The sequence below is a fragment of the Schistosoma haematobium genome, chromosome 5, assembly GCF_000699445.3.
Source record: "Schistosoma haematobium chromosome 5, whole genome shotgun sequence".
Lineage (NCBI taxonomy): Eukaryota > Metazoa > Platyhelminthes > Trematoda > Strigeidida > Schistosomatidae > Schistosoma > Schistosoma haematobium.
This window is the reverse complement of record NC_067200.1, coordinates 7,567,051-7,581,669: the sequence shown is the minus strand read 5'-3', so window position 1 is coordinate 7,581,669 and position 14,619 is coordinate 7,567,051. Positions and strand designations below refer to the sequence as shown.

At 36.7% G+C, this 14,619-nt stretch overlaps 2 protein-coding genes across 4 annotated transcripts in view; one reads left to right on the top strand and one right to left on the bottom strand.

Annotated features, from left to right (window-relative positions):
- Positions 1-3,861: 3,861 nt before the first annotated feature.
- On the top strand, positions 3,862-6,118 carry MS3_00009071 (uncharacterized protein; the record flags this gene model as incomplete). Of its 2 annotated transcripts, XM_051217412.1 has the most annotated exons (3): positions 3,862-4,038; positions 4,087-5,123; positions 5,643-6,118. In XM_051217412.1, the coding sequence occupies exons 1-3, from the start codon at positions 3,897-3,899 to the stop codon at positions 5,883-5,885; spliced, it is 1,422 nt and encodes a 473-aa protein (XP_051064810.1). In that variant the 5' UTR covers positions 3,862-3,896. The 2 variants fall into 2 exon arrangements, with proteins under 2 accessions (XP_051064810.1, XP_012792841.1); XM_012937387.3 differs by having other exon boundaries at positions 3,862-5,123; positions 5,643-5,885.
- Positions 3,878-14,619, bottom strand: part of NPLOC4_1 (Nuclear protein localization protein 4) — a 30,008-nt gene continuing 19,266 nt past the window's right edge. For both annotated transcript variants that reach the window (XM_051219527.1, XM_051219528.1), the window contains exons 10-11: positions 8,219-8,531; positions 3,878-6,941 (exon numbers count right to left, since the gene is read on the bottom strand). In XM_051219527.1, the coding sequence (XP_051064808.1) occupies positions 6,688-6,941; positions 8,219-8,531 (567 nt within the window). In that variant the 3' untranslated portion in view covers positions 3,878-6,687. The remainder of the gene's footprint in view (positions 6,942-8,218; positions 8,532-14,619) is intronic.

Below are 14,619 nucleotides of genomic sequence, written 5' to 3'. Positions count from 1 at the left end.
TAGCATCTAGCTATTGGCAAGTAAAATTACATCCAGATGATCGACACAAAACAGCTTTCACAATCCCATCAGATTTATGTGAATTTCAAGCAATGCCTTTACCTTCCAGCGATTAATGTATAACACTGTCTGGGTTAGTGACACATTCTTTTTGGTGTATCTTGATTTTATACTGCATGGGTCCACTGCTCAAGTACGTCTATAAACTTCGCAATTGCTTTTGCGACGCCCTAAGAAATTTGTTTTAAAAGCACAACCACCAAAATGCTGGTTGTTGAGGAAGTATGTTGAATTCCTAAGTTATGTCAGTGATGGGCAAGGAATACACTCAAATAGCGAAAAATTCGATATCATCCAAGACTGGGTTGCCCCAAGAAATGCTAACGGACTCCGTAGCTTCCCAGGTTTAGCATAGCAACATATTATAGAAGGTTTATTCAAGGATATTCGGAGATTTTGACTCCTCTTCATGAATTTCTAGGAAAGGATGCTAAATTGAATGAACTGATAAGTGCCAGAAATCTTTTGACTGGGTAGAAGAGTTGTTGTTTACGACACCAATGTTAGCATGTCCGGATTGTTCTCCCATTGCTAATAGTTCCAACTTAGACAACGATGTAAGTGATCAGACTATCGGTGCTGGATTGCCACAAGTTTCTTTGATGAGCGCATGAGAGCCGAACGCTACACAAGTCAGAAAAAATTATTGCACAACACGTAAAAAGATGCTAATAGTCGTTTACTTTGTGTGCTACGCACGGTATTATTTATTGGGACTCAAGTTTAACGTTAGAACTGATCACAAACCTTTAATATGCTTGCCAAAGTTTGGAGATCTCGAAGAGTAAATTTCCGAATCGCAAGAATGCTTGCAAGAATATGATTACGAATGTATCAATAGTCCCGACAAACAGCGTTAAAATGCGGACACTTTATCACGTAGAGCAGCTAAACTCCATGGAAAATGCCCGTCTCCGGTGGTAAAGTCTCAAAAAGTACGAAGCTAACACGAAAATACTCGCAAAATGGTCATGTATGACCGACCTCAATCAGTTGTCCCTTGAGCACAACGGTCACGCTCTCAGTTCACTAAGACCACCCCTAACCTAATTTCTTTTTCAGGTATCTCCCTAAGAACCCTTCCACAGTGTGGGCAACCAGGAAGTGATGGCCGTCACCATACCTCAACGATACTCAAAACCACTGTATCTGTAGAATTATAGTCTACTATGATACTAGTACTGCTCTAATAATAAACGTAATCCTAAAATTGTAGATTTGTCATAATATAACCGCCTAATCTATAAGACCTTACGTGGAAGTCACATCATCGTCTACACCAATTCACTGTATCGTAACAACTACTAATACATGATGAAGAACAAGCTAAGGCTAGAGAAAGAACAATATATTTAATCTGAATAAAAGATATAAGGTAGTATCCAGCAGGGACCACGCCTGCATGGCCGAGCCATGCCATTCGATCAACTACAAATCCTTCAATTCCTTGTACGTGCCTACTCCATCGTTAGGTATTTCTGCGCTTTAAATATTGAATAGCTATTTTCCGAGTAATCTCGTATTCAGCTTTGAGGATTGTGTTGTTATGGTCCAATACCATTACATATCCATAATCGAGCGCCTCTCCAATTCATGCTATACTTCCTACATCACATTCCAACTCTAAACTTCCTCTTTTGACTTCCTCCTCAATTGTCACAACGGCCAAACATTCTTGTGTGCAAAACACTGTCCCAAGTCTACTGAAACCTCGCTTCAAAATATACATTGTAGCCTTCACCGTACGCGCCCTGTGTCAAAGCAGCCAGTAGGACTCCTTGGCCAGTCCTAGAATCTCGTACCACTGGTATATGCTGTGCCTCCAAAACACGCACACAGGATCCTTGTGTGGTCATTCACTTGACCCCACACAGTCAAAACGGAGGTACGACACCTTCCACCCTCCGTTTATCCGGCAACTCGATGGATAGTGATCGTGGACTGGCAGGTGTAGACATAGGACTAAGCACGAGGGCAGATCAAGCAGAATTAGAATGGATTCCCGTTAACGGTCACCTATGTACTGTCCGGCTAAACAGTTTCATTAGAACTCGGAAAGATAGGAACAAACGTCGTCGCCTCTTCGTCGTTTCTGCCCATGCTACCATAAGAGTTGAACTCAGTGAAGAGAAAGCCAAACGTAGGTTCCACGAGCAACTGAGGTCACAATTAGGTAGTTCTGAAAACGAGGCTCACCCAGATGTTTCTTGGAAAGACATACAAATATCTGTGGAAACAGCAGTGACATCTATCAGTGATTTAAACCACAGGGTTACAAAGAACCAATGGATTTCCTCAAGGTTTATTGCACTGATGGATTCTTGTAAACTCATCCCGTCAGGCTCTGAACACGATGAAGAGCGAAAACAAATCAGATGTAGGTTAACCAAAAGTCTAAGGAACGACCGTGAGCAGTGGTGGGCAACGAAAGCAAAAGAGATGGAAAAGGCGGCGGCTATAGGGAACACAAGAGAGCTCCACAGACTAATAAAAGGAGCTGGAATTAATAAGTCAAGTGTAAGTGAGACTACTTGGGAAAAAGACGACACTCTCATCTGCTCCCAGTTCAGACGTTTAGAACGTTGGGAGGAACATTTTAGAAAACAGTTTACCTGGCCTTCAGCTACCCTACAACTACCCTCCATTCCCAGACAATGTGAATGGAACATTGAAGTAAGTCTCCCAACTCTAGCAGAAGTTCAAAAGGCTGTATTTAATCTGAGACGAGGAACAGCAGCTAGCACAGATAGATTGGCTCCAGAGGTCTTTAAGTATGGTAGTCTAATATTGGCGATTAGATTGAATAGTATTTTAGCTCAAATCTGGGAGTTGGACGTTATTCCATCTGACTGATCACAATCACTGATCATCCCAATATATAAGAGAGCGTCAAAATCATCCTGTGACAATCATAGGGAGATCAGTTTGACTAATATAGCATCTAAAATACTAGCCTCAATAATTATTGGGTGCCTAAAAAAGACTGGTGAACTGCATACACGAGAAAACCAGGCTGGATTCGAACCTGATCGTGCCTGCATCGACCAAATATCCACCATTCGTCAGGTTCTAGAACATGCTTATTGACATCCGACAATGGTGGTCTTTCTTGACTTAAAAGAAGCATTTGACTTTGTAGACTGAGAGGATTTGTGTCAGTGTCTGTCACTGAAAAGTGTACATCAGAGGTACATAAACCTTGTTAAGGCTCTTTACTCGAACACCGTTAATCGAGTGAGAGCTTATGGTGAACTGTCATCTGCTTTTGCAACCTCAAGTGGTGTCCGACAAGACTGTCCACTATCTGCATTTTTGTTAAACTTCATTATGGACCTAGTGCTGGGAATAACGTTCCCGTCGACTGAGTTTCTAGGAATTGATATCCCACCAGGAGGTCCACTTATCAATCTTTGAGCGACGCTAAAGATACCTGGAGGACGTCCACATACACACTATGCCTAAATGAGGGTTATGAACCAGTGTTAGGAATTAAGTCTATTATTTACAGTTGATAGTCAGGGTTAGGAATTAGATATGGGGCTTTAATCACGAACTGACATCAGCTATAATTCAAAAACTCTATTTAGCCAGATGAATGAATTAATTTTGCGCCAAAATCCAAGACCTAGTATCGTAAATCTGGTTGATTCGTCCATAAATTATAGTCTCGCCTCGAAAACTACTCTCTTTAAAAAGATTGCTTGACTCTGCAGGCTTTATGAGCAATATAAGGAGTTCCCGATGTGCAATCCAAAACATATATATGTGAGCATTGAATGCTGTTTTCGTGTACTACTGAATATTGATAACACGTACGGCGGGGCTTCGCACACGTGATGAAGTCTATTAATGTAGTGATTTGTGGTTGGAATCAAATTACAGCATCTGTAATAAAGATGCTCAGGAAACATAAAAGTGTGAATATAATTGGATACTGGTGTGAGTCTTCGAGCAACCAAATTCATGCAGATGTTGCTGGTATGAAAGTTATTAGTGAGCCTTTTAAAGATCTAATATCGAATAAAGATATACAGTTTTTATTTCTTTGTGATACTCCGGTCAATCAACGCAATCTTGTCTCAATAATTGATTGCTTGAGCAAAAAACAGTTAGCTTCGGATACGGTATTGCAAGACATCCCTTATATAATTATTTTTCCTCCCGTATCACCTAATTATGATATGGACACGTTAGAGAAAGTCAGAATTCGTGTCGGCTTCGCTATGCCCTTGAGAAACCTACCTTTATCTACCCTTTTGTTCACTCACCTTAACTACAATCATAAAGAAATGAAAGCACTCAGTAGTTACGAATTTACTCGACTCCCCACACATTGGGTTTTGGGAACTATAGAAAGCATCCATATAAGATTGTCCACAGTCAGTTTTGTTGATGGTAGTGAGTACTCATGGTTATCTGAGTCGGAAGATATGGGTGGAGGACTGCTGAATATGTTCTGTCCAGGTCTTATTGACCTTGTTTATTTCCTTTCTGGAGGGCTTCGGATAACTTCAGTTACGAGTATTTGTCGAATATTCGCTAAAGGAACAAGCGATCTGAGTCATTCTATTCGCCATATCTCTGCAGATGACTACGTCACTATAATGGGCGAACTCGACATACCAACATTACCCGGATTTCGTAAACCAGTAGTCGTCATAATTCTTTCATCAGATATCCCTTTCCCAAAAAATAGGATGAGTGATCTCCCTGAAGCTCATTTCTATGACAATCATTGTTTCAGACTGGAAATAGAAGTTAGTGGATCAACTGGTAGCTTCTTGATTGATGAAGGCAAAAGGCGAATTACATGGACACCTCGAAAAGCAGTCTCATCAAAGCCTGGTAAACTGAACAACAAACTAACTCAGTTGGACTGCGAAAATCACTACCATGACAAACGACCTGGAAACATAGAGGAATCTGAATTTGAAGGAGTGTATACTGAGGACGTATTAGCCAGCGCTGTTGGTAGTAACGTGCCTCGAACTCAAGTTCCTACGATGCCAAACGTCAATCTCGATGAGGATGGAATAACAGAAATAGTTCATCTATCATTAAACGTAAGTTACACCAAGTTGTGTTACTAATACTATCTTTTATCATGTTACATCTGTTGACCATATGCTTTATTTAGCATCCTGTATTATCTATACTGTTCCTTTAAACCAGCCTCATCTTTCGTAGCCGATCATTAAACCGAAGTACTATGAAGTAATACATACATAGAACTCAATAATAAACCTCAGTGTATCAGTAGTAAGTAACTCTAAGTTCATTCAAAGGTTTTCTAAGCGTACAACTATTTATTACCTAAAACCTCTAGCAATCTGTTTAAAGCCGTAACCATGATACTGACGAAGAGAGTTGTTCATCACCACTTTAATGGCGGATCCAATCGATATTCGCAAATAAAAAGTATTTGACGTAGCCAGGAAAACGTACTTAAAGATGTTTGCGTAAGGTGGAGTCGTGTATGACCCAGTAATAATTTTATAACAGTTTATACCCGAATTTAGAGGTCAACCAAATTTGTTTACTTTCTGTCTTCCTATCACTGTCAGACGTTCTTTTTCGCACAGGACTCACTACATGACTCAGAAGCAGTAAAGAGTGCTCAACATTGTTATCTATCCGCAACTGGAGAAGCATGGACGAACTGGATAAATGGTTTAACCAAAAGCTTTTCTCCGGAGTGGAAATCATTCGATTTTTTATCGGCAAGCCCCGGCCATTGGGTTTACATTCAGTCAGTTATGCATGCGATAACCAAATCCACACAACTTAGATGTTGGATCGACGTCCAAACTGGCAATCGCATATGATAGCTCTCGTAGTGTTATTGCAGTGAAAATCAGTAAAAAATACGTCTCACGGCCATACTTTACAAAACTCAAGAGAACACCTAACATCAAGTTAACAAGGGTTGGTCTATGGGTCCAACAAATTAAAACGGGATTTTTATTCAAGAGTCCTAGAAATCGATTATGTATTATTAACTGATTTATTACAAAATGCTTGTTTTTCGTGCTTATCGAATAAATGTTTAAACTCAGGTATTTCACTTTTACAAACTGTAAATAAGATGTAGCACTCGGAACCACCGAGTATTCGAAAATTTCTCCGCTTGTGTTGATTTCAACCCAGTAGGTTCATAATCGTATTATCATTTTGTTATTTTAGTCTGGTATTTGTATTTTTGAAGTAAAGATGATTCCCTGTTGGGTTTAAGTAGTAAGAGATTATGCCATACGGAACTGTATATAAATCGACGTCATAGAAAAGCTTTACAACGTATTCCGAAAACTCTAGATGGCTATTTCATCAGATCACAACCTAATTAAATCTGTTCAACGTTGAGTGAAGTAATTATTATTAAAAGACAAAGTTACAGATTTGTAGGAGAACGGGCAAGAAAGGTTCAGATAAAAAAATGAACAATCTGCAATAAACGACAAACGTTATTCACATACAAAAGAGAACGGAAAGAACTTGTTTATTTATCTCATCCTTAGGTAAAAAGACAGATGCACGATCCCTAAAGAAGTCGTCTTAAATAAGCGTCATTGTTACCAGCGTCACTGTTCATTGATCTTTTCTGTCATCGATTTACCACCTAAGCGCGCTTTATCCACGTCGAGGCAGGCGACACATTTCGCATTCATCAGTATCAGGACTATTATGAAAAGTACAGTGAGAACAGGCCCAGTGACTAGATTCTGAATTTCTTTGTTCTGTTATCCCCGATGGTGTCGTTGTTTGAGATGACCAAGTTGATTTAGGTACTGATGTTGGACCAACTCCTAAAGAAACACTAGAACCACTGAGTGCAGAACGATAGGAATCTGATTGAGTAGGCAATGGAGGACTAGGTGGCATATCTATTATGAAATAAGAAAACAAAACAGTTGAATTCCTCGTTGATGATCATGTAAAACATGATAGGATCAATCGACTTTGCAATTTATCGCTAGAAATATTTTGGTAACAATGCAATATCAAAAATACTGACTACAATCGAATAGTATACTTAAATCATCCCTTGATTCCTATCATGTTCAAGAGATTTTCAAGTTTAAAGTAAAATGTAGATCAGTTAAATGATCTAAATTTGACAAGTAGTTGACAAGAATTTCACGATATAACATAATCAATCATATAGGACTAGCATACTATTTGCCTGTAGTATTCTACTAGATGGACCACGGTTAGATAGAATAATTTTAGATTACCTTAGTTGACTAAAATAGCGCATATTTTTGAAAATTTTGTTTATTAGTGAGATACTACACTATATAAAAGTAGCCTAGTTCAAAATATACTATAATCTAAGTACTTCACGTTAATAATAGTACACCTAATCTCTCAGTAAATAATAAAACGACCAGTGTGACATACTATGACTAACAAATTGTTTTGGGAATGGATGACATTATCCTGTTACAATTGAAATGATACTAAAATAAAAAGGTTATATAGCACTCTACAGAGTACAAATTAATACATATTTATATTATGCATTATATAAGGCTAATATACATATACAAAATCAAATCATTTGGTCGTAAACTGAAACAACTATCCAGTTTAATTCATTGTGTATTACTTTTTTGAATCTTCTCATTGATGTTTAGGACTGCAATTGTTCCGTCCGATATTGACATATGTGTACCCTATGCGTATCGCCTCGATATTGTCTTAATTTACAAGCATTATGAGCAGAGATGTATGTTAGCTACCACCATGTATCTGTGCCTAAAACTAAGGACTTTGTTATCCTCGAAAGTCTGTCTCCTCTTAATAGGATAACCAAGGATTATGCCTGACAGTCAAGTCTTAAACGAATGAACAGTTCGTGGCCCATAAAATTAACTCTGTCCAATCGCTTACAGATATTTTGCCATGGTATCATTCGTATTTATACTTTGTATATAAGCATGTTACTTAATGCGAAAAATCTCTATTCATCTGGCTTATGGTGATATCATTTATAACTCATGAGTAGTCATTATTCGGTTACATCGTATCACTACATATTGTCTATCGATTAGCACATTCTCTTCTTTCGTTTTAACAATCGAAAATTTGTTTCTCCAGTTATTAAAATTATTCACCTAAACAGATATTATACGCATATGATTAGATCAAAGTAACTTACCGGAAACAACTGCATTAGCCAACTCTTGTACAGTAGCCCAAATTGGTGATTCACTAGCCCATTTCTTAACAGCTAATTCATATTGTTTTATCGAATCATTATTATTATTATTATTAGAACAACGTAAAGCAATCGCATCCAATAAACCAACGATTCCATATGGATCTTCATTTAATTTACCTTCAGAGTTGAAAATTTGTAAACCAAGTGTATCATTGTTAACTAACCATGCAAGTATATGGAAATTAGTCAAACATGTATGAATTTGATCAACTCCAAATTTATGAAGTACACGAGCGAAACTCGGAATATCCTTTGCAGAAAATAAAAACAAGATGAGAATAGATATTTATTTATAAAGTGTGAAAAAGGTAGCAAATAAACAAACAGATAAACATTTCCTAAATAAATAAGAATTGGAAAATAAAACAAAGATGATAATTGACCGTAGTACTTAAGTTTACGACCAAAGAAATTATAAATAAACAAATATACACATTATTAGTAAGGGTTCGTGGTTTTCGACTGATTATACTCAGAACTGTAAATGATTAGTCTCTGTTGCTATTCTGAAGAAATGGTTTCAATTAAATGGTACATCAATAGTTGTGATCTATTTTACGATATGATTGACAGTGGGATTTAGTACATGTGTTTCATTCTGTTTGGGGCTTTTCAGTTGGATGTTACTGGTACATTTCAGTGTGAATGTTCAAAATAAGATTTGAACTTAACAACTGCTGCTGCAAACGTCCAACGTATTTAACTACTGAGTCAAGATGGAAATTAACTTGTCCGACGATTATGGATGAATTAGCGAGAGGTTTCATTTATTATTTTTTCACTACTATTTACGATTGAAACTGATCAATCTCTGTGACTATATGTGTAAGCTGAGTACATTGTCTCGATATACCATTATATCACGTTTTAATATATTTAGTACAAGGGCCCTCAAATGCCCTGGTACGGCCGAGAGTGGGGAGAGTCCGCTCTCCCTCTCGAAATACTCTCACATGGCTAGGCGCATATAGCCTCTGCCAGGGAAGTCCTACTCACTGCCTTCTCGTGGCACCGGTATTGTTTACGAAAATGAGAGGACGAAAAGCGAATGTCCGGCGCTTTAACCGGATTTCAAACCAATGGTGCACATGAGCTCCAATATTCTACGGGAACAAATGGCGTATGAACCAAACGTTGGTCACCGGCTTCCATGGGACTGCATCTCTTTACGATGCTCCACTGTCTTGTAGATCAGACCTTCAGGTCGAAGGCTCCAGGTGTGGTCCCCTAAGAAAACCACCTGCTTCGGTTTGGGCACCCGGGCAGTATCGCAGCCCTTATACATATCGAATGAGATTTGTGTGGCGCATATGTATTTGGTGCCTCCTTGTACCAATATCTATGTGTTAAAATAAATAAAAATAAACAAGACAAAGCATGTGTTCTGAATCCCAGTGTTACCTATATAACAAATATATAATTTTCCTAGGATACATACGTAATAGTGGTTTAAATTGCTTTAAAGCATACAACTTTAAATCAATAAGTTAAAAATTAACAGATTTAGTTTCCATCCCTACTTTGATCTTATTAGACGAGTAAGCTAACTAACAATTGTGAGCAACATTACATGTTTAAAAAAACAAAACATAACGCTCTTCATTCACGCATACACGAACATAAACTATCAATGAGTCAAAGTGATATATTATTACTGATATCAAAGTACGTACATAAAAACAAGTAGGAATTTCGTTAGAAAAACATGTAAATTTTAGATTGAGGATAATTTAAGATTTCCAGAAGTATGGTATTTAAATCAATGGACACATTATTAGAGAATTAATCTATCAACAGATAAGGGAAAAATACCATACAGATCAAGACATTTAACATAAATCCATGGACAAACGAACACAAGAAAACTTACGCAGACAATCAATCATAGATAAGAGTATCAGTATGAATTGATTTAACGCTTATGGAATAATAAGAAAGATAAATTCTATATGGATTAGGACATCAGTCTTATTCAGAACAATAATAAAAATTTCCGAATGAAACTGTATTAAGCTCAAAGAACACAATATCAAATTCATGAACACTTTTACACAATATAAAGAAATGTAAATTTAAAAGATAGAAAATAGAAGTATCATTGGAAAAGTTCCATTCCATAGTATTTTTTTTCCTGACTAGAGTTTTGTTATATCCTAGCGAAGATTAAATTACGAATAAATTGTGAGATCTATTAATGAACTAATATTCTATAAATATTCCTACTGTATATCTATTCAGTGACTATATTATGTATATCTATATTCCTCTTATTATAAGCTTCATTTTGACCTATGGATTGTTATTATACGACTTACTGTTCGTAAGTTATGTTCAGTTTATTAACTACAGTCTTCCACGTTCACAGCCACTTTTTGGCCTGATCTTGTATAAATGTTATTCGCTAGTTTATGGTTTGATGCGGTCTGGTATATAAATCAAATATGTTTGGAATAAATGAATCGCATAGTGGAACCTGTTATTGGTGTTCTGGATTCAGTTGGATGGGCTAGGCGAACAAAGAACCAATAAGGACGCTAAGCTGCTCAGACCAGTCGAACGTCATTGTTTTAGCATAGTATAAGAGTGAATAAAACGTATTTTGATTGGCAAAGAAATTACGTGATAACTAGCCGGACTTAAAGTCACAACAAGTTTCCTGTTGTATTTTTGTGTATAAGCTGTTTTAATTATAGAGGAAAATAAAATAAATACAGTTTCGTTCTACCTCTTTATTCAATTTCCAATTACTCCGTTCAAAATCTATTTCTATCTGGTAGCTTCATTTATCAAGTATAGTTGTATATATGTACTCGGAGTTCTAGAGCACGCAGGTACAATATGGAGGCTAGTGATACTACTACTACTACTGGATTGAGCTAAGTCGAATTAAACAAAGCTAGGTTAGAGTCTGTAATTCAGTAGTATAAGCATTAAGTTATCGCTCCGTAACAATTTCAGTGTTAAGACGACCGAATAGATGCCAAATTACAATTAATACAATTTTTAACGCTCGTTTAAAATAAAAATACCACTATCATTAGTAGTGCTTTCAGTTATATAGACCCCAGTACATCAATCGATCGCTGAGTAGTGACTAATGCCATGTTTGTGTGTTGATCGGATTCTGTCAATCAAGTTGCAATGTAGCCACTAGTCTAAGCGACTGAATATCGTGTGAGCTATGCTTAGATGTTAAGGTAGTCGGATGTGATCAATAGACAACCTATACTTCATTGTACTGGCCACTTGTCATAAACGTCTATATGTAATCCTTAATGAACTGCTACTTACTGTAGAAGTCGAACACTAGTCACCAAGCTCCCTAGTCTGAGACTGTTACCTTTGAGCTGTTTGGGCTATATGACCTTATTTATTTATTTGAACAGATAAATATTGACACAAAAGGGGACCGAATACACATACGCCACACAAGTTACTTGATTTGTGTGTGGGATATGATACTACTCGGGTGCCCAAACCGAAGCAGGTGATCTTCTTAGAGAGCCACACTCCGAGCCTTCGACCTAAAGGTCTGATCCACAAGGCAGTGGAGCAACGTCAGGAGATGCAGTCTCATAATAGCCGGTGACCGACGATCGGTTCATACGCTATTTGTTTCCTTAGGATCCTGAAGCCCATGTACACCCTTGGTTTGGAATCAAGGTTTTCCAACTCCCCTAGGTTGACCCTCCGAGTCCACCAACCCGCTTAAAGAGTCGGATATCCAATTTCATAAACAATAGACCGGCCGCGAGAAGGCAGTGAGTAGGGCTTCCCTGACAGTGACTGCATAAGCATGGCCATGTGAGAGCATTTCGAGAGGGAGAGCTGACTCTCTCCAGCCTCGGTCGTACCAGGGCATTCGGGGACGTTGCATAACCTACACTACTATCACACCAATGACCAGTTAGATTCACTGAAATATGATTTAATTTTATCGGTGATACAATGTACAATATTGTTAAGTTATCCAAGCACCAGTTTGACTTGTTCCAATTTATGAAGCTTCTATTGGATAAAAATAATAAACTTTAAGAAGAAAAAAATAGTTTATATGGGTACTGAAAAAACTAGTATCATGCATGAATATATTATTATTATTATTGATATAATGGGATGAAAAGTCAAAATTAGACAGATTTACTCATTATAATTTTTGTTCAACATTAATTCCGTTTTAGTTCAATGTGATGATCACTGAATGTAATATTTGTTTTGTTTTTCCTGTACGATATTTTATCCTCTATAACATACAATATTCTTGGATTCAATTGATATGAACTAAGCCTAGTATAAGATGTAGCATGTGATTTGTTATAACCCTAAATATTTTTCATATATGCAATTTCATCCTAATTATTAAGTAAAAGTGGGTATATGAATCAATATATAAATGAGTGTATTTTCGACTAGTGTCGTCGTCGTGTTTCGTGGTTAATAAATTTTCACTTGTACCAGTCTTTGTGTTTTTACTTTCACGTCGCCGGAATAGCGGTGGTTCCTCGTTTTTACGAGTATAAATGATTCCGACATAACAATCAACGACGACCAGATATAACAATTGGTGACGCAGTCATGACAGTCGATCACCAGTCATAACAATTATGATGTCAAACGTATTGATTAAAATGGTGTACAAGGTCGAAACGTATGGTACATAGATATCTTACTGTGATAATAAACATACTTAAGGGTTGTTGAAGGACATGTCTTCGAATATTGCATACATATACTAATGTATACCCATATGCATTCTGTAGTAAATGAAATTAGTAATTAATATATTGTTAGTGCTTGTACAATACTTATTTGCGATCACTATTAATATTAAGATAGTAAGTTTATGGGAATGGTTACATTTAGTGATAGTTTTAATCAAGAACTGTGAAGTCAACTGCGGATGCAATGAAAAACAAAGGAACACTGCATTGGACAAGTAGTTTCGTTATGGTCTAGAAATATGTTCAGGAATGATTGAAATCCGAAATATGTCATCGTATTTATGTCGGAATGTTATTGTACTCATCATGTGCATTTGACGAATGGAGGATGCTACAAAGAAGTCCAATGCTCCCTAAGAGTTTTCAATAGTTCTTTAGTTGAAGTCAATCCGTGATGAAAAGGATCTTTAGATAACTAGTTCATAGAGTTTGTTTAGATGGAAGGGTTTAGTTTACATCACGAAATGACCTTAACTAGATAAACTTTGAAAATCATAAACCAATAGAACTGGTCTGTCCCAGTATGAGACTGCAGAAGTATGCACCTGTGACCTCAACGGGTATCAAACGCAGAACAATCAGTTTAGATGAAGTGAGCTTAACCTTTACCACGCCAAATCAATATCTAGTCGTTCACATTACTAACTTCGATAGAATAGTGATTTTGCTAATCCCAATGAGATACCATAACCAGTGGAGTTCAACCATGTAGAGTACAAGACAGTTACCCAATTGTCATCATCGTTGTTGTTACTCACATAGCGAAGAGTTACCCTTTAGATTTATAATTAATTCACAAATAATCAACTTCTGGTATATATAAGTGAATAAACAAACAAATTGTACAACTTGTTCGTTATGATTATTTATCATTTGCTAAATGATTACAAAATACAAACCGGATCAATATTCTTAACAAATAAAACAAAAACACGTAAACTAATCAGTCAATAAGATTTCAAGCAAGACATAGCAACGTAACTTAGAAATGAATACAAAATGCATGAAAACACAATTTCCTTAGAATAACAACAATAATAAAAGTGGAAGGCATTTTTTTTTCAAAGGTGTGTTTATCTATATACATATATAGTAGTGTTTTTCTCTTTCTTGGAAAAGAGAAAAGAATACTTTATCTATTTTTACTAGTAAGATAGACATTTCTAAGAATAAGCCATTTCCTTTTATATTAAACCATACAACATGAATTAATTGAATTAAGGCAATGAAGACAAACATAATTACATAAATGGTTAATTATTAATGATAATACTAATAATAAAATTAGTTAATTAACCAGAATAATTATTAATCATCTTTTACATAACAATATTTAAATGATGGTAGACTAGATCATATAAAGTAGCGGGGTGAGTTCAAACCTAAGGCATTATGGTTGGAAGTTAAGTTATCTTAACAACTAGAGCATAATTTGATTGGTCTTTTAGTATATATACTAATAAAGGTCACCAAATGCCCTAGTACGGCCGAGAGTGAGGAGAGTCCGCTCTCCCTCTCGAAATACTCTCACACGGCTAGGCGTATATAGCCTCTGCCAGGGAAGTCCTACTCACTGCATTCTCGTGGCACCGGTATTGTTTACGAAAATGAGAGGAC